Here is a 20,216-nt window from a genome sequence, read left to right on the forward strand (position 1 = left end):
AAGTGTGTTCAGTCAAAAAGATTTTCTTTGTAGATCTTCACACCTATAGTTTATGGACATTGGAACAGTTTTCTGCAGTCTCACAAGTACAATTCTGGATATTTCTTTACCCACCTTTGTGCATAAACTGAATGTGAAGAATAGTCATTATGAATCTTTATCTCTTTGAACAAAAGAAAAGGAGTACTACGTTAACGTTACTGTTTTGCAAAAAGGATCTTTGTGTACTACTCTGCTCTAATCATGAGTATACATATCCCAGAGTAAATGGGCATAGTCATCTTCCTCCATGTTTGAAGTTCTGGTTTTTTAAGCAATGGTTTTAATAAATTTACTAAGCCAGAAGGGAGTTTTAATAATTTAAGTTAGCTTTCATTTTCTTCTTCCTATGTGCTTGTATCATCCTATAAACTTCCCATCATAACAATGAGAAATAATAAGTAGTAAATGAATGAAAAGGAATTAATTAAAATTCTTCTGCTTTAGCTCAGAGTCCCATAAATGCAAGGATCTTGTCTGTCTTCTTCACTGGTATTTCTATTTTGTCATTTACAATGCTTATTTTCAGGATGCCATTCAAAAACATTGATTGAATGAATGAAGGTGTTTCCATTCTAAGACACATGTAAAAAGCAGCCTTTGTGAATGAAAAAGAAAAGGGCTTTGTTTTAATTTATTCTAGCATGCTCATTTTACACAGAATTCACCTCTACTTCTTGTTTGCCCAAGGCTGAGTGAGTACCAGGGACACAGATCATGTCATGAAGACAACTTCTCAGATCCTCTATTTCTGATCATTCTACCCCAGGGGCTGGCAGGATCAGCAGCTCTAGATTATATGGCATATCATAGCCTTCACATCAGACTCTGGATTTGCCATCTTGCCCTCTCTCTGGGGAACAGATACATGCTCTTGACAACTCTACAGAAACTGTATGAACGATGGGTGGGGTTCTAGGACCTTGACCTTCTCTAATAGCCACTATCCCCTGAATATAGAAAGTGTGCTTAATATTACTTTACCTCCCTTTACAACATGTTCATAGCATTACACTAATTAACATTTTTAAAAACATGAAACTCCCAATTGATATAGTTTAACTTGAAGAGTTATTAACAAAAATTTATGTTTGATGCAGGAAAAAAACAACCAAGTAGTATTTACATTACTATTCCAGTTGTATGCCTTAAATTGGTTCTCTGTCAACCTGTGAAATAAACTGAAACCTCAGTCTAAACACAATTTAATAGTGATCATTGCTGAGCAGTTTGATATTAAGTAATGCTAAGATCTATTTTAATAACTTAAGGTGATTGTACTTTGTATTTACATTATTACTGAATAACAATACTGTTATAAAAACATATAATGTCAGGTCCTCAGAATACTCATTTAATTTTAAGGTACCCATTTTATAAAAAAACCTGGAGGCTCTCTCTTCTTCTCATGGAAGACAGAATAATAGACTGCACAAGACTTTCATTCAGGTCCTTTCCTCTTTATACACACATACACTCCTCCCTTTAACATATAAGGTGCATTTAATGTATGTTTTTCAAACATCATAAGAATGAAACAACACACTTCTCACCTCTGGTTAAATGTCCCATTCTTAAGTCACAGACATCTATCTCCTTTAATCATTCTACTCATATCATTCTGTTATCATATGACCATCTCCTATATGACATTGTGAGTGTTCTTAGCTCAAGGACTGAGCATTCCATGTCTATTATCCAAAGCACCTGAATGGTGTCAGTGGCACAAAATGAAAAAACAGACAAATATATGCTAAAATTAAGTACTTGATAACATTTTACCTGCAGTTAGATGTCACTAAAACAACAAATCTAAGAATATGAGGCTTGGCAATACGTATTTCATCATTCTCCAAAAAGTACATAACTGGGTGTGGATGCTAAAGTGATGGATCTGTAAGACCTACGTATGACGCACACTCTAAGTAAAGAGCATTGATGTCTGAATATTCCTCAGATTTGTCTGTTTCATCCATCTCTTCTCCAGTTTTCACTGGAAATATAATATGAGCAGCAGTATAGTAGAATACATTGTATTTTAAAGCATTATCCAAAAACATATCTTTTATAAAAGATCATACAGGATGGTTTAAGTGGATGAGAATATAAGGGTGATAAATGGCAATGAGAAAATGCAATGAAAATGAACTATTAAAAATATCCTCTTGCAAATGAACTAAATTAGAAGAATCAGCTTTTAATGACTGTTAATTTCTATACTCTGTTGAATATCTACCAGCCCAACAAGACAAAAATATCAGAAAACAAATTTACTGAGTCATTATTCATATAAATCGTATGCTAACGATTGCAAGAATGTAGAAAATCATATCTATAACTATATAGATTGATAGATAAAGTGATAGATTTCAAATACATACATACATATATATGTAAATTTTTAAAAAAAATGTGTAACAGGAGAATTCACTTTTATACAATTAAAGAAGAGAAGTTATACTACCCTCAAAATGCCACTTTGGCATACTGATTACTTTGAAATACAGTTACTCAAGAAAGCTGCTGCCTTGTCATGCATTGGAGGCAACATGAGTTCCTTCATTCACAGATCCCTTGCATTTTCTGAAGTACTGTGACAAAAAAAAAATGTGAATCATTTTATCCATGGTCCCCTCCCCTGGATAAGCTAGCCTGTGTAGACACATGATTTAATGAGTGGCATCTCTCCACATAGGGCAACTAATGGACATGGTTTCATCACATCATCATCTCCTTCTTGTTCACCATTTTCTCAGTCTTAAATCTGCTTTATTACTGGGAGGAGAAAAACTTTCTCCCTATGGGCCTCTCATCTGACTTCTGTGTCCACCCATTAGGGGAGTCTTCTCCCAGTATTGGTAAATTTATCTCCCTTCTACACCATGGTCATCCTTCTGCTAAACCTGTTGATTGATGGTTTGACAAACAAATACATAAATGACACCACTAAGAAAGCCACAGGACTGGAGGTAGATTCCTTGTGAGATACAACTTTCCGAGATGTGTCTAATTCCCTAATCACCAGCTCTAACTGGCAACCCACAACAGCCTTACCAGCAAACACACAACTTCTCTCGCAGAATTTCTCCAAACACTCATTTTTCACATAGTCCAATGCAGTTTATAACTCCAGATTTAAGAAAACATTTCAAAGTTTTAAAATTGCTGCTTAAAGTTAGTTTGGCAATGGACTGTAGCTGGTTGTCTTAAAGCATATAGTAAATACCTCAGAAAAGTGTGTGTATATGCATGTGTGTGTGATCATGCATAGATTATCCATTGACAAGGGTAGATCTCTGGTTGAAGGAAGAAGCCAGATTCCCTTGATTCATATGCCATCTCTGTGCCCAGATATTGAGAAGCACTTTGATTAAGTTATTTAATTTTTCTATCCCTCAGTTAACTATCTGTGAAATGGGGAGAATATAGTACCTGCCATTGATTTTTACACGATTAACTAAGTGAAGGTTCAAGAAGACTGCCTAAGCCATTTGAAGTACTTTATCAATGTTGATCATATATATAGTCCACGACCCAAATAACAACCTTATAACTATACCCAAGAGAAACCAATGAATATGTTCACTCCAACACATGTACAAAATATTCATCTTTGAATTATTTACAACAGCATGAAAGTGAAAACAACTCAGTTTTTCTCAACACATTGTATCAGTTGACAAACTTTTCCTTAAGGCAACAAGTAATGTATTTTTTCAAGATTTCTAGGTTATAAAGTTTTTCCACAACCACTGAGATTTTGTTTTGTTTCATAAAGAAAACCTCAACAATATATAAAGGAGTGGAATATCCCAGCTTCAATAAAACTTTATGTGCTATAGTTTGCTGACCCAGGTCTAGGTTTGGCACATTATTTCATGATGAGTTTGTACACTGGAAAACTACATGGCAATGAAGATGAATGAACTGCTTCCACATACAACAGCACAGAGAAATTTAAAAACATAGTGTTGAGTGAAACAAGCCAGACAAAGATGTGTAAAATATTATATGACTTGATTACTGTATACCTCAAAAGAAACACAAACTGGTCTAGCATACTGGACATCAATTTATGATGGATGTGGGGATCATTTCTGAGATGCTAGTGATGTTCTTTTTCTTTTGGCCTGGTTCTGGGTGCACACACATATATATTTTTTCCTTGGCCACCTCACTTTCAGTGACTTCTGCTACACAACAGCAACTGGACCCAGAATGCTGGTAGGTTTCTTTGTCAAGAAGTCAATTCCCTTCTGTGGCTTCTCTCTGCAATTCTTCATCTTCTGCATCTTTGCAGAGTCTGAGTGTCTAAAGCTAACAATTATGGCTCTTGATGGCCACAAGGCCAGTATCAAACACTTCCTCTTTGCATTCTCCATGTCCAGTCAAGTGGGCACGCTACTTGTGGCTGGGGAGCACATGATGGGAATTATAGATACTTCAATAAACACAATGTTAATTTGCCCCTTATCTTCTTTTGGGTCAGATGAAATTAACCACTTCTTCTGAGATGGCCTACCTCACCTTCAGCTATATTGATGAAATTCTCAGGTGAATGAGTTGGTGATATTCACAATTTGGGGGTTCATTAACTGATTACTGTATAAGGATGTTTTGTGCCAATTGTTATATATCCTAGCAGTAATGAAGACCAACTGTGCTGAGAGGAGGTTCAAACCTTATTCCACCTGCACCTCCTACTTAACTGTGGTGGTAATTTTCCAAGAAACTAAATCTTCATGTATTTCAGGCCAAGTTGTTCCTACTTCATAGATCAAAACAAAATGAACTCATGGTTTTACACCCTTGTGATGCCCATGCTAAACCCTGGGACTTATAGCCTAGAAGGTGAAGATGTAAAAGAGGAACTGGAAAACTTAGAAACAAAAAATTGCTCCATTGAAAAATTATGTATTAGGATATGGAGATGTGTGTGTGTATGTGTCTTTGTGTGTGTTTGTATATATGTGTGTGTGTATATACATATAAATATAAATATTTGTATATATAATCTCCCAGTGGTACATGTACTATGTTGCAAAAAGTTGAACTGTTTTTGACTCCTTTTGTATGAACCAGTAACTATTTATACTGTTTCAGCCACAGCAAAATGTGTCATTTCCTACATACTCCATGCTCTCTTTTATGTCTTGAATGTGTACGTGGTACTCTCTGTTTGAAAAATGCTTTGGAATTATAGTTACCAAATTTTTATTGCATTGATCTTTTATTTGTAAATTAATTTAATTTTCTAAAACTTACTGAGAGTTTCCAAAGTGTCTATTACAATTTGTCATTTCATTTCACAGCAACTCCTGCACATTTTGTACTGAGAAAGCTTACCATCTAGTGGAAGTGACAAATTTTGACAAATGATCATTTGAATTATTTATAATAAACTATAACTATTCCATAATAAAAAAAGACTAGGCAGTATATATCCAAAGCATATTGATCAAATGGAAGGAAGAATAAATGTGCTTCCTCATATGAACACAATTACCTGCAAACAAAATGATAAATGGGAATTAACTGAGAGCTTCGAGTAGTTCGAGAAGCATTCTAGGCTGATGGTTCAGCTATTAGAGAGGACTTGAGTTGGGCAAAACCATGTCATTTTGATAGGGGATTAAGACGGGAAAATTTAGCTTAAGGTAAATAGTCATAAATCTAGCAAGTAATGTGTATGTTAAGTTTTTGTTTCAGTAACTACAGGTAAGGCCCATCCTGGTGCCTGAGAATAAACAGTTGACCTCCTAGAGACATCTGTACCAGGAAGAAGCAAGTGATCACTTTTCCCCCCTTGCAGGCAACTGTTGAATTTCAAAGGCTTTCGGTGACACCTTGTTTGCCCTCCCCCAACCCCCTTATAAAAGATCTGGCCAGGAAAGAAAGAGTAGATGGTTTGTTAGGGTATGAACCCACCATCTTCTCGGATCGCAGGCCATATGAATAAAGTGCCTATAAAAGATTCAATCACTGTGATTGCTTAATTGGATTTGGTAGTGACAGGCAGCCAGAATGCCAGTGTCTTTTTCGGTTACAATTTCTCTGGGATTTAAAAGCTTAGCCACCAGTGTGGCTAAGGTATGAAAAGCAAAGGGGACTGGCCTCATGAGTCAATCCCTGTGCTACAATCCACAATTCATTGGCTTCCTCCAGGGGCTGTCCTTCCCTCCAGCACTCTCTAAACTGGTCCATACATATCATGTGCCTTGGGACATTGTTGAATCTATGATTGAAGCTTCTGCATTCCTGTTCTGGGCAGTTAGCTGTTTCCAGGGGAGGGTGGTCTTCTCTCCCTGTAACACAAAAGGTCCAGATGTCCCCAGGCAATAATCTTCTATCAGTGCCCCAGGAGGCCAGCTGTTTTCCCAGGAGCCAGGATGGGCCTTATTTGCAGTTTCTCAAAGGAGAGCTTAAACATACACATTACTTGCTAGACTTATAACTTTTTACCTTAAGCTAAAATTTTCCATGTCTTCAGTCCCCTAGCAGAAATAAGAAAGTATGTACATGCAAAGGTTGTACAAAAATGATCAATGTAGCATTGTTTGGGATGTGACAAAAACATTTAGTATGATTATTCATTGGAACACTGCACAGCAAAGAGAATGAATAAACTGTCCTCACATGCAATGGTTTGCGGAAATTTCAGGTACATAGTAATGAACAAAAGGATACAGACATGAGAAAATGAAAGCAGAATGATTGTAATTCTGTACTCTTTCTAAAAACATACTCAACTATTTACCATTTTGGCATGGATTGTGTTAGGGTCCACAGTCTATGAAAGGCTAGTTTTCTAATTTTTGCTCAGGGCTTGGATGCAGGGGCATTTTACCTTCCAAAAATCTACATTTAAAAATAAATATATACATATCTTTAAAAAGTTTTTCAAAAAGCAAATATTATTTCCTAACAGATTACAGAACATTGTGGGATTTCATTATTGATATTTTACTTTCTAATACTTTTTTTTTCTTTTAAAGATTTTATTTATTGATTTTCAGAGAGGGAAGGGAGGGAGAAAGAGAGAGAGAGACATCAGTGTGCGGTTGCTGGGGGCCATGGTCTGCAACTAGGCATGTGCCCTGACTGTGAATAGAACCTGCAATATTTTGGTCCACAGCCTGCGCTCAATCCACTGAGCTATGCCAGCCAGGGCCTTCTAATAGCTTTTTGTATACTCACATTTTCAAAATACTATTGTAAAGTCAAGAAAGCATACAACTTCCTTAAACTATTTCATTAAATGATTGTTTTTTGTCAGCAGATACTGGAACCTCACTCATATATCAGAGATATTTTTAGCAGCCTTCACTCACCACTTTCCTTGTTCCTGCACCTGGAAGCCTCACTGAACTCGTTTTCCTTAGAGGCATTGTCAGGTGCTGCCCTTTGTGATAAGGACCCATGCCTCAGGGCCACACAGCCATTACCTGGGAGAAGGAGATTATGAGAAGACTGTTCTCTATGCCATACTCAGTGGGGAGTGCCTGTGATATCAGGAAAACCCTGTAGATATAGAATATTTTTCTCTCTTGTTTGCTCTGAACTCTTAAATTGTGTTGTGAATCTTCCCCTCTCAACTCATATTTAAAGAAAGCCATTCTATTAGAACATAAAACCTCTGGGAATGAATTCAAATTATCTATTTTTTGACAATATATTGCTCTCCATACTGTGGATGTCATGGGGAGTGGGAGTTACACTACAGGGCCCCCACATTTACGAAGATCACCTTTGGATCCCTCTTGAAGGGAGTCTTGCCTGAGGCAGCTGGCATCCCTGGACACAGGCAGCACCTGAGAGGAAAACGAGTGTGGGGAGGAATCTGAAGAAGGTGACCAAGGAGGACTCTGCCTCCTCCACATATACACCAGAGAAATAAGACAGTGGTAAGAGCTCTTCAGTCCCACAGGTGCAGCACTCTCTTGTGTTTAGCTAATGGAAACCTCTTGGGTGGTTTTTCAACACACCTAGTATTTTTTTAAGTCTGTAGTTCTTTCTCAATGACCCTGCCTGTAGAAAAATAACACATGATAAAACATATAATTAATTATATCTGCCACAGATTTCTGAGAGACCATGTTCAACGCCCAGGGACCAGACACGGACAAGGCGATATAACCCACCTCTGTCGGGAGGCAGGGCTGAACCCTGCTGCAGACGGACTGGATGGGACACGGAAGTCAGTGCACCTGGATGGGGCGGGGGCTTGCTGTTTGTCTGGTTTCTGTTTTAGATTTCTCTAATTTTATCTACCTTGGACTGAATCTGTGCTATGAAAGCTATAGAGGGTATAAATGGTTATACAAAATTTTAAGTACTTTTATCAATCTAATTACTTTAAAGATGTATACATAAATGGCAGGATATAAAATAAAATGCAAGCATAGATTGAGGAGCTGGGAGGATTTTTTATTTTTAATCTCTTACCTGTCCTTTTCATATTTTTAATTATTTTCAGTTGGACATTTTATTTATTTATTTATTCTATAATGTTATTACATTGTTCCATTCCCCCCACCCCGCTTTATTTCTCTTCTGCCTCACACCCCCTCATACCTGCATTCCCCCTACATGTACCTTTAGTTCATGGCCATGTGTCACATACATAAGTTCTTTGACTTCTCCATTTCCTATACTTTGTATATTTTATTAAGAAATATTTCTTTTTTTTTATGATTTGTCTACAGGAAGAGATATTCAAGTCAGTTCATGCCAAGTGTTTGGAAAACTGCACACTGATCACTACATCATTACACAGATTTTCTTTTTCTGTTCTTCTAGCTTCAACTCCACTGTCACTATATTCTCACAGAACAGAAAGGGTCACTTATGACATGCATGATATATTGATTGGGTACATTATAACAGTAGGCCATAGAACTGAATTGACCTCCAAAGACCAATTCTTTAAAGCAAAGAGAAGCAGATTTCAGAGCTACTCAAGGAAAAGAAGAATCAAAGAAAACAATAAGAAATTTCCTCACAATAGGAAACATGAAACTGCATTTTAACCAAGCATTACCATTGCTGGGATTGTATCCTAAGAATCCTGCAACACCAATTCAAGAGAACTTATATATGCCAGTGTTCAGAGCAACACAATTTACAATAGCCAAGTGCTGGAAATCGCCTAAGTGCCCATCAGTAAATGAGTGGATCAAAAAGCTGTGGTACATTTACACAATGGAACACTACACAGCAGAAAGAAAGAAGGAACTCTTACCTTTGGCAACAGCATGGATGGAATTGGAGAATATTATGCTAAGTGAAATAGGCAAAGCAGTGAAAGACCGTATGATCTCACCTATACACAGAACCTAAACGATGGAACAAACAAACCAGCAAAATGGAATCAGTGACATGGAAATAAAAAAGAATCTGACATTGACCAGATAGGATGGGAGAGGGAGAAGGGGAATAACAGGGGGAAGAAGGGTAAGGGTCAAGTCAAGGATCATGTATCAAGGACCCATGGACAAAGACAACAGGGGGGAGGAAAGGAAGTGGAAGGTGGGAGGTGGGTAGAGCAGGGGAGAGTAATGGGGGCGGGGGGGGCTGGAGACAACTGTACTTGAACAACAATGCAAAAAAAAAAATCCAATGAGTCGAACTCACCAGAATTTTCACTTGCAATCCTTTCTCAATCTTATACTCTATCTTTGAAGTAAGCATAAATAGAAGGCTTTAAACCAAAAGACAGCAATTAGCAGTATTTCAATTTTGAGAGGAAATGGGGGCAGAGTTCAACATGATTTCCTCTGAATTCACTGGACTGTGGACAGTTGAGGACCTTTATCCTGCTACTGACACATCTGTTTGTTGGTGAGTATATCATGTGGATTCTAGTTGATTAGAGGAAAGTGACTCACACAGAAATACATCAACCCTTTTTTACGTCTCTGTCACCCTTGAGGCCAGCATGCCTGGAGTCAGGTCCCAAACATTCTGCAGAAGCTCTGCTGAACAACACCCACTGTCAGAGGGAGCACAGTTAGCCCAGGCCTATTCTAGTCTAACTATCACTCATGGGGACCCTCCAGCCTCTTCTCCAGAAACCACCACCCTCCTGTTACAGTGGGTCCTGGATCACAGACTATCTCTATCCCTGTCTATTGAGACTGTAAAGGACAGGAGGGGTTAATAGGCAATTAGAGAACAGGGGAATGTTATATCCAGAAAACCACCATATGTCTGACCATCCACAATTGTGTCAATGAAGGGAAAAAAAAACAACATATTCATTATTTGTACCTCTCAACTATGTTTCTCAATTACAGGATATAATACAGCCTCTGCAGTACTGAAAAATAGCAACAACCTTGTCACAAGATGTGGGTTACTGAACCAATTAATTCAGAACTATTGCCTGAGCTTTGAAAATATCAATTTGTTTATCTCTAACAAAGGAGTAACAAAAACTATCACAAATACTGCATAGGTTGGTATGGGAATAGCATGATTTAATGTATAAACTGTGCCATAAACTTGGTAGGATGCTACATAAATGTAAGAGATATTTTCACGAACATTTATTGATTTACATGATATAGCATGTATTTCCAAAGAGTCAGACTTCCTCATGGAGTTCTACCATTCTTTATTGCTTTTTCTAATTACAGAAATTATAAAAAATCAGCAATTTAACTAATGAAATAGATGATGTTAACACTGCACACCCATTTCCTTCCTCCACAAACAGGGGTTTCCAGACCTGAGTGATGGCCATTGAGAACTGCACCGTGTTTACAGACTTCATACTCTTAGGACTCTCTGGCAGGCGGGATGTGCAGCAGGGACTCTTTGTGCTCTTCCTGCTGGTTTATGGCATCACTGTGATCGCCAACCTGGGGATGATCCTGGTCATCAGCGTGGAACCCCGGGTCCACACTCCCATGTATTATTTCCTGAGATACCTGTCATTCAGTGATATCTGCTACTCCTCCTCTGTCTCCCCCAAGATGATGGCTGATTTCTTATCTAAGCAAAAGAAGATTGCATATAGTTTATGTGCTGTTTAGATGTTCTTTTGGGGTACCTTTGGAGATGTGAGATGTGTCATGCTGTGTGTCATGGCATATGATTGTTATGTAGCCCTTTGTAATGCATTTCTGTGTACAACAGCTATGTCTGGAAGAGTATGTACCCAGCTAGTGGCCATTGTGTACATCCAAAGTCTGGTGTACTCTGCAATCATTACTTATTGCACAATTCGGTTGTCATTCTGCAATTCCAATATCATCAATCACTTTTTCTGTGACTTCCCACCCTTACTAGCCCTCTCCACCTCAGACACAACCATCAATGAGATAGTGATGTGCACTTACAGTAGCTGTGCTCTGGGGTTCAGTATTGTCACTGTCCTCCTCTCCTACAGCTACATCATAAATACCATCCTTAGAATGAAATCAGCCAAGGGAAGACACAAAGCCTTCTCTACCTGTGCCTCCCATTTAACTGCTGTGGCTATGTTTTATGGGACACTCCTGTTCATGTATTTCCGACCCAGCTCAAGTCACTCCATGGACACAGACAAAGTGGCCTCTGTTTTCTACACAGTTGTCATCCCCATGTTAAACCCACTGATCTACAGTTTGAGGAACAAGGATGTGAAAGATGCCCTGAAAAAAGCAGTTGGCACTAAATTATGTTCTGATGGAAGCCATGTTTTCACCCAAAGTGTTTATTTGAAGATCATGAGAGCTAAAGTTCAGGTATTTTTGTAATTGTTTTTCAGTTACAGTTTTTTACCTTTTTCCCTATTGCTCCCTGCTACCCTGCCCCCGCATCTCCACAGTCAGTGCCTCACCATTCTCCATGCCCCTGAGTCCTCTATTTGTGTTCCTTTGCTTGTTCCTTCCCCTTCTTTCTCTTTATACTCCCCCCTTTTCTCCTCTGAACACTATCAGTTTGTTCTTTATTTCCTATCCTCAGGTTCTATTTTGTCATTTCTTTGTTTTGTTGGTTAGATTCCACATATAGATGAGAATATATGGTATTTGTCTTTCGCCACCTGGATTATTTCACTTAGCATAATGTTCTCCAGATCTATCCATGCTGTTACCATGTTAGGAGCTCCTTATTTCCTTCTGCTGTGTAGGGTTCCATTGTGTAAATGTCCCATAGTATTTTGATCCACTCATTTACTGATAGGCACTTAGCTTGCTTCCAACACTTGGATCATGTACATTTTGCTGCTATGAACTTTGGAGTGCATAAATAGTTTTGAATTTGTGTTTCAGTTATGTTAGGGTATAATCCCAGCAGTGGAATTGCTGAGTCAAAATGAAGTTCCATTTTTAAGCATTTTGACATACATATCCATTGGCTCTCCAGTGCCCTTTTTAGATATTTTTCCTTATTGATCATTGTGTCTAAATGAAATGTAGGGGTCAGTCATTATTAAATATGATCTTCTCCTGCAGCTAAGGGAGACTAGTAATACATTTACTGTAATGTTTTTCAAAGAGGATTTTTTATTCCTCCTTCTCTACTCATGGGTGAGTCCCAGTGAGACATCTCAGGCAGAGCAACTCTTCCACCCATGTCAGTTCAACTTACTCTACCAAGGTTCCACTTCTTCTTGAACAATTGATACAATAAACTTGCTCATTCAGAAGGAGTTTAAGTGTTAAAATATGTTTTCGTCTCATTCCTATGCACTTGTATTACCCTATAAATATTTCATCATACCACTTAGAATTATATGTAATGAGTAAGTAAATAAGAATTTCATAAAAGAGCTCTAGCCCAAACAGAAAGTTGCATAAATGCATGACCCTTTCCTGTCCTGTTCACAAATATTTCTACCTTACTATTGACAATGTGCTGTTCCAGGATGTTATTCAAATAAATACATTTGTTGAATGAATGAACACCCATCCTCTGCAAAAGTGATGCAAAATTTTTTTCAATTACAATACTCTCTGTACTATATTTTATTCTACTCTAATATGTTCATCTTAGACAAAATTTATGGGTGCTCCTTGTCTTTCAGCTTAATCTGAATAAGTTTCAGGGACAGAGATCACATACAGTGAGCTTTCTGGATCCTCTATTCCTCATCATTCTGCCCAAAATTCATTAACAAATATCCAAAGGATCAGGAGCTGTAGATTCATACTGTATCTCAGAGTATTCACATCAGCCTATGGATTTCCCTTCTTGCCCTCACTGTGGAGAACAGACATGACCTTATTGATAAATGTACAGAAAAGCATGAATGGGAATAAGGCTTAGTAATATCAGAACCTCCTGAAGCTCACTGAAAAGGGAAACTCCATCTTCATGTTCTCATTGCTCCACACTAGTTAAAACAAAAGTTTAAAAAATGAATTGCCCAATTGATACAGATTAAATTGTAAAGGTATAGTTATAAAGAAAAATATGTGTTCAATTGAATAATAAGGAAAAATAGTATTTCATTTGTAGCGATTTACATTTGCTGTCTGCCTGTGAAATAAACTGAAACCATATTTTACACACAACTTTAATAGTGGTCATCTCTGAGTATCTCAATCTTATTCCAGTAACTTAATTAAATTAATTTCTTGTGTTCTCCTTGCAGTCAATTCACAATTACCAGCTATGAACAATGAAACGCAACTTCAGATTCCAATGAGTGCTTTTTTTTTTATGCTTTTGTCAGGAAGGCAACATGGTAACATTCTTTTCTGGGTTCAGAAAGATAGAGTACTGGGTGATAGAAGATTTTTTTAAGATTTTATTTTTTTAAAGATTTATTATTTTAAAGATTTTATTTATTTTATTTTTAGAGAGGGAAGGGAGTGAGAAAGAGACAGAGAGAGAAACATCAATGTGCAGTTGCTGGGGGCCGTGGCCCCCAGTAACTTTTTTTTTAAGATTTTATTTATTTATTTTTAGAGAGGGAAAGGAGGGAGATAGAGAGAGAGAGAGAAACATCCATGTCCGGTTGCTGGGTGTCATGGCCTGCAACCCAGGCATGTACCCTGAGTGGGAATCAAACCTGCGACACTTTGGTTCGCAGCCTGCCCTGAATCCATTGAGCTACGCCAGCAAGGAGAAGACTTTCCATTTGGGTCTTAATCCATAGTGTTATCTATGCCTACAGTGTATGAAAAGTCCTGAGTGTCACATGCTTCCAAGCACTGAAGCATTTATAAGAATAAAACAGTACATTAAAAACATGCAATTTTCAACAGGTAACTTACCTCCAATTACTGACTGGGGAGAGTTTAAAGACAAAAATACTTTATTACTCTTATCTCTTTTCTTTTATAATAGCAAATAATTTTGTTTTTGTTCATAGAATATTTAATACATCAGGACCTCTCAATCTTTGTCCAAACCCCCTCCACTCTCAATTATTTTATTAAAAGCATACTAAATGTATTCATATCAATTTATGTTGTGTAAAATTAGATTTGTTGGTCATAATTTTCATATATGTTTAGGAGTAAAAAAAAAAATCCCATGCTTTTTTACTTAACTTTTTCTTTAAAGATACTGAAATGAGCCCTGGCTGGCAAAACTCAGTGGACTGAGTGCGGGCTGTGACCCAAAGCATTGCAGGTTTGATTCCCAGTCAGGGCACATGTCTGGGTTGTAGGCCACGGCCCCCAACAACTGCACATTGATGTTTCTCTCTCTGTCTCTTTCTCCCTCCCTTCCCTCTCTAAAAATAAAATAAATAAAATCTTTAAAATAAAAGATACTGAAATGATAGCTTTTACACATAGACAGGAAAGCTGAATTTTTGTTCTTCTTTGTGTCTTATTTTCATTTTAAGGGAATGATCAAATGGTTAAAATAAGAACTAGAACAAACTGACAGTTCCCAGAAGGACAGGGCAGGGGATAATAGGGGGGAGGGGGAAGGATTTACAGGAACAACTATAAGGACATATGGACAAAAACAAAGTGGGATGAAAACAGGGGAGGGAGGCGGGGATGGCTGGGGTGGTGGGGAGGAGTGGGGGGGAAAGGCAGAAAATGGAACTTGAACAATAAAAATCCGAAGATTTTTTTAAGACAAGAACTGGAATTTGAAGTGACACATACCTGAATTCAAATCTGTCCAAATCTTTTCCTGTCCCCAGTAAATTCAATAAAAAAGAAAAAAGGAGAAAAAAATCCTTTCCTTGTTAGCTGAGTAACCTTAGAGCATGTAAACCTTTTAAGCCTCAGTTTCCTCATTTCTTTATCACAGACTTAATATATGCATTATGATGAGAAATACTATAATTTCAGACATTTATGATTCTTGAAGACAGTTTCTAAGACAAAAAGAGCCAACCATCTGCCCATCAGGGGCTAAGGTCCTGGTGCTGAAAGAAGAGACTGTGTCCTTGCTGGCCTCATATCAGGGAGTGAAGTCTCCAGGGTCCACTTTCATCTTCAGTAGAGCCTGCTCACCGCACAGTCACATTCCTGTGTGCATCCTAGCCTCACAGATTGCGGGGGTCACAGCCTTCCACATCAGAACTCATCTGTCCTGACCCTGCCTTCACTCTTAGAGCTGAGGGGAGGTTTTCTCATGGCCGCCTACACTGGCCACACCATTCCCATATGCAGGCCAAATCCCAGGACTCACTCTATTTGTCTAAGCCCAGACCCCACACTGCCAAGAAATGAGTTCAGATCATTAATCCCAGAGTTACTCATTTCATGGTATTCTGTTTGTCCCTGTCCCAAGGACTGTGACTATAATGGCATAATTAGCTACAAAGGAACTAATATTTATCTATTACCGTGAACTCATGTACTCCGAACATTTTCTGTTCAGTATTTAGAAAAAATCATTTCATTCTCTTCACTCTTAGGTTATCATTCCAACATTCTCTATTGAAACCCCACTTTCACCAGAGCCCGAACTCACCACAGATCTACATAGACAAGTCCCTTTTTGGAAAAATAGCTTCCCTTGCAATAAAGGGTACTGTAATCTAGATCATAACCCAACATACATTTTCACTATCAGAAGGTTTCCCTCACTACTCCATCCCCTCTCCCTGTACTCAAACTCACCTGAGTTGTACGAGGTCCATCTAGAAGGTATCCAGCCATGGAATATGAAAAATAGAGACATTTACTCAAGAAGATCCAGGATACAAGAAGCATTGCACACAGGACAATGATATTTCAGTCCCCTTCAAAGTAGGCACCTTGGGACCTCCCAGTTCTCCCAGTAGCCATCATCTGCCCTGTCATATTTTCTTGAATCTCGTTGCGGATCTGAAATCTCATTCCTCTCAAAGCTGATTTTAGTTTGGGGAAAAGGCAGAGTCACAGGGCGCCAAATCAGGGCTGGAGGGGTCTTAGTCACCCGGGTGATCAGATGTTTAGTCATACAACACTGCAGGCCACATGGTGCACTAGGACACACATTGTTGTGATGAAGCTGCCAATCACCAGTTGCCCATAGCTGTGGCCTTATGAACCACCCCAACAGTTTACACAGGAATGTTCAACTTAGCATAAAATCTGATGCAGATATTTGCTCTACTTGCTCAGTCATTTTGAATGAGTTGGCCACACAGCACACATGCTTACTCAGTGGCTTCTACTTCTCCATCTAGTACAGGGAAGTTGTCATCCTCCAATCATGGGCATTCCAGTCCACTCTCTTTGGCTGACAGGTTACATTGATATGACACAATCTGTTCTTATGTTAACAATGGCTGGACTCTTTCCTGACACACTTGATATACTTTCTTTCAACTTACAGTCCTAACTTCAGTAGTGTTCATTCCCCAGATGACAACCACACTGTCGTCTCACCATCTGTAGTTTCCCTTCCCATCTCTGGCCTCAGAGCACAGTCTCCTTCAGTAATTTTGTGTGATCAATCAGTGTTACATATTGTAACACTGTGTTTCACTGTAAGACTAGAGAGAGAACTATCATTCCTTATTTCTGCTCAGGCATTAATACCTCCAAACACAAGCACTGCTAGGGATGACAGTTACTGTCTATGTACAATCATCCAACCAAATAGCACTGTGTGGTAAACATCTGGTTAGGAAATCTGTTAAAACAAAACAGATATAATTCTCATGATATCTATAAGCCCGTGGCTCCATATGAAAGGGCAGCATACTCAACTGAGCTTGAAATCTTCTGTAGAACCACGCTCTAAACTGCAGAGGCAATGAAAACAACATCAGTCCAAGTGGCTCCTCCCATCTCACTCTACCTGTGGCCTTCGACAAACCACTCTTTCTCTTTGGGTTTCAGGTTCCACTCTGTCAAATGAGGGGCTGAAACTGAATCATCTTAATTCTTTATTCAAGTTACTGCATCCTGGATTATATTAAATGAGTTATCAGTGCATGTATCCATTAGGCATGATTGAGACAATGGTAGATAGCTGGGAATACACTTATACCAATGGAATACAGTACAGCTGTAGGCCAACTGGACCTGACCTAAAAGTGGTAGTGAGAGCAGACAGAGATTGGAATGCAGGAATCTCATCATATCAAGCTGGTCTACTTAAGAGGCCTTCAGTTGTGAATTTTCACTGTGAGGCACAATTTGTAAAAGTGAGTATTCAAATTTGTTAGTTCTTAGGAATATCAAACACTCCAAATAATGGCTACAGTGAAAGGAAAAGATCCTGTTAGTTATTGGTAAGGATGTTCAAAAAAGCATTCGCACAAGAGTATTGTGTTACAGCCAGATGCATTGGCAGACTTCATGCAAAACTGTATGACAATATTTACTAAATCTAAGTTTTAAATACACACCCACACACATTTTCAACTCCCAGTTTTACATACGAGATAAATGAGTGTGTGTGTCTACCAAAGGGTATTACCAAAGTGTTCACACTAAAATTACTGGTAATAACAAGAGAGAAAACAACTCCGCTGCCTTCCATTCTGGTGAAAGTAGATCAATAAATAACAACGTAGTTGTACAAAAGAGTGCTCTACACCAATGGGATCCATCTTTGCAACTGAATGCACAATGTGAACAAGTGTATAACTGCCTGCAGCAGCACATACATTAGGTGTCTGCTGGTGGTTAGTGCAAAACTCTTCTACTGTGATAATAATAAAGAATGTAATTACTCGATTGGATGAAGAGACTAGTGACTTAGGAGGATTTCTGGTGCCCTGACCAGTGTGACTCAGTTTGTTGGGTGTCATACACAAAAGGAAAAACCACCAGCTTAATTCCCAGTCAGGGTACATGCCCGGGTTGCAGATCCAGTCTCCTGTGGGGTAGCATACAAGAGGCAATGAACTGCTCTTTCCCTCTCAGAACATGTTTCTCTCCCTCTTTTTCTCCCTCCTTTCCTCTCTCTCTAAAAATAAAAATCAATAAAATATTTTATAAAAAAGATATCCTCAAGTGGATGGCTTGGCTGATTCTGGCAGTTTTCTATTTGTTGTTTTGTCTTGGCTACAAGGTTATTTATTTTAAATTTATCCAGCTATATATTTATCATTTAAGTAATATCATGTACATTACATATCAAAAAGTTTATCCAAAATGGAAATCTATGTATGCACCATTATATTCTAGGAAACTTCAGAAATTTATTTTTGTAAAAGTTTAGTTTCAGTGCTGCCTTGTCAACAGTAAAGTCCAGTATATTCTTGGAAAATAATAGATCAACTCTTAAGGAATATTTCTGTGATAATATGTCATTTTGTGTATAAATGATTACTGTATTTTTAAGCAAGTATGTCTTATTCAAAATATGAGCACTTTTTTTACTGATAGTTAACTACAATTGTCTCCATTTTTCCCCACTACCCCTGCCCACATTACCCATCCCTTCTCCCATCCTCTATCTTACTACCATTTCATTTTGTCCATGTGTCCTTTATGTATGTTCATTGATGGCTCTTCCCTTATTTTATTCCATTATTACACTCGCCCCTTCCCTCTGGTTACTGAAGTTTGTTCTTTATTTCAATGCCTCTGGTTATATTTTTCTTGCTTATTTTTTTGGTTGATTAGGTTCCACTGGTAGGTGAGATCATATGGTAATTGTCTTTCACTACCTGTCTTGTTTCACTTAGCATAATGCTTTCCAGCTCCATCCAAGCTGTTGCAAAGGGTAGGAGCCCCTTCTTTCTTTCTGCTGCATAGAATTCCATTGTGTAAATGTACCATAGTTTTTTGATCCATTCATTTACTGATGGGCATCTAGGTTGCTTCCAGCACATAGCTATTGTAAATTGGAGGAAAGGAAGGAGGAAGGAATAAAACAAGAAATGCAGAAAGAGAAGAAAAGGAAATCAAAAGAGAATAAAAACAATAAAAATTAAAAAATTAAAAATTATTTAAAAAATAGAATCAAATTAAAAAGTCTCTTGGTTTCAAAGTGGCCAAACCGGTTTTTCTGCTCTTGCTGGCTGAGGCAGGCTGAGGGGTGATTGGTGTGGCTTTTCTTCCTGGGCCGGGGAGCTCGCACTGGCTCCTCAGCCTTGCACCCTGGGTGTGGGAATCAGGTCTTTCCCCAGGGTTACTGCTGTGGACTGGGGTGCAGGGATGCTCTCCCTGCAGGCGCACCCACGGCTGGGTGGGAGGGAGGCTGGAGCGACTGATCACTTTAGGAGAATTCCCCAAGCAGTGTCTGTCTATTCACTACCTCCTCTTGAGAAATTCCTCCTGTTCAAGCCTGCCGCTCCCCACAGTGGCCTGGCTTCTCCTGCCGCCGCCAAACTCTCCAGCCAGACCAGTGACTGTGGGGATCTGGGCCCGCTACGCGACCCAGCCCCTCCGGTGTCCACAGCCTCCAAAGGTGCTCACAGCCCTAGTGTGTTTGCTAGCACCTGGATTCCTCCCAGTGCTGCTCAGACCGTTTGGCTGGGGAGGGAGCAGTTGTCCCAGCTCTCTCCCAAGGACTCTGTGGCAAACCCAGCAGCGGGCCCTGGGCCTGGGGCTGCAGCCCCCGGACCACACGCTGGTCCCCGGGACCCTACCTTGTTGCAGCACTCTTCTTAGGTCCTGTTTTTCGGTTCTACCACATTCCTTGGTCCCCTATTTTCACGTATGCTGAAGTATGTTGGTTGCTTGCTTCTCTACTCCGTAGATCAGTCAGGATTTTCTCCCCTGAGCAGAGGGAAGCTGAATCTGCTCCTTCCTACTCCGACGCCATCTTAGCCCCCAATCCTCCTGAACTCACTTCTTTATATATTTTGGAGATCAAACCGTTGTCTGAGG

The 20,216-nt window shown here is 38.9% G+C and overlaps 1 protein-coding gene across 1 annotated transcript; it reads left to right on the top strand.

Annotated features, from left to right (window-relative positions):
* Positions 1-10,775: 10,775 nt before the first annotated feature.
* Positions 10,776-11,780, top strand: LOC123816801 (olfactory receptor 1020-like). Its single transcript, XM_045835994.1, is given in 1 exon segment — positions 10,776-11,780. A coding segment is annotated over 1 exon segment (1,005 nt).
* Positions 11,781-20,216: the final 8,436 nt, after the last annotated feature.

This window comes from Phyllostomus hastatus, unplaced genomic scaffold, assembly GCF_019186645.2.
Source record: "Phyllostomus hastatus isolate PE091 unplaced genomic scaffold, TTU_PhHast_1.1 phas_contig_109, whole genome shotgun sequence".
Taxonomy (NCBI): domain Eukaryota; kingdom Metazoa; phylum Chordata; class Mammalia; order Chiroptera; family Phyllostomidae; genus Phyllostomus; species Phyllostomus hastatus.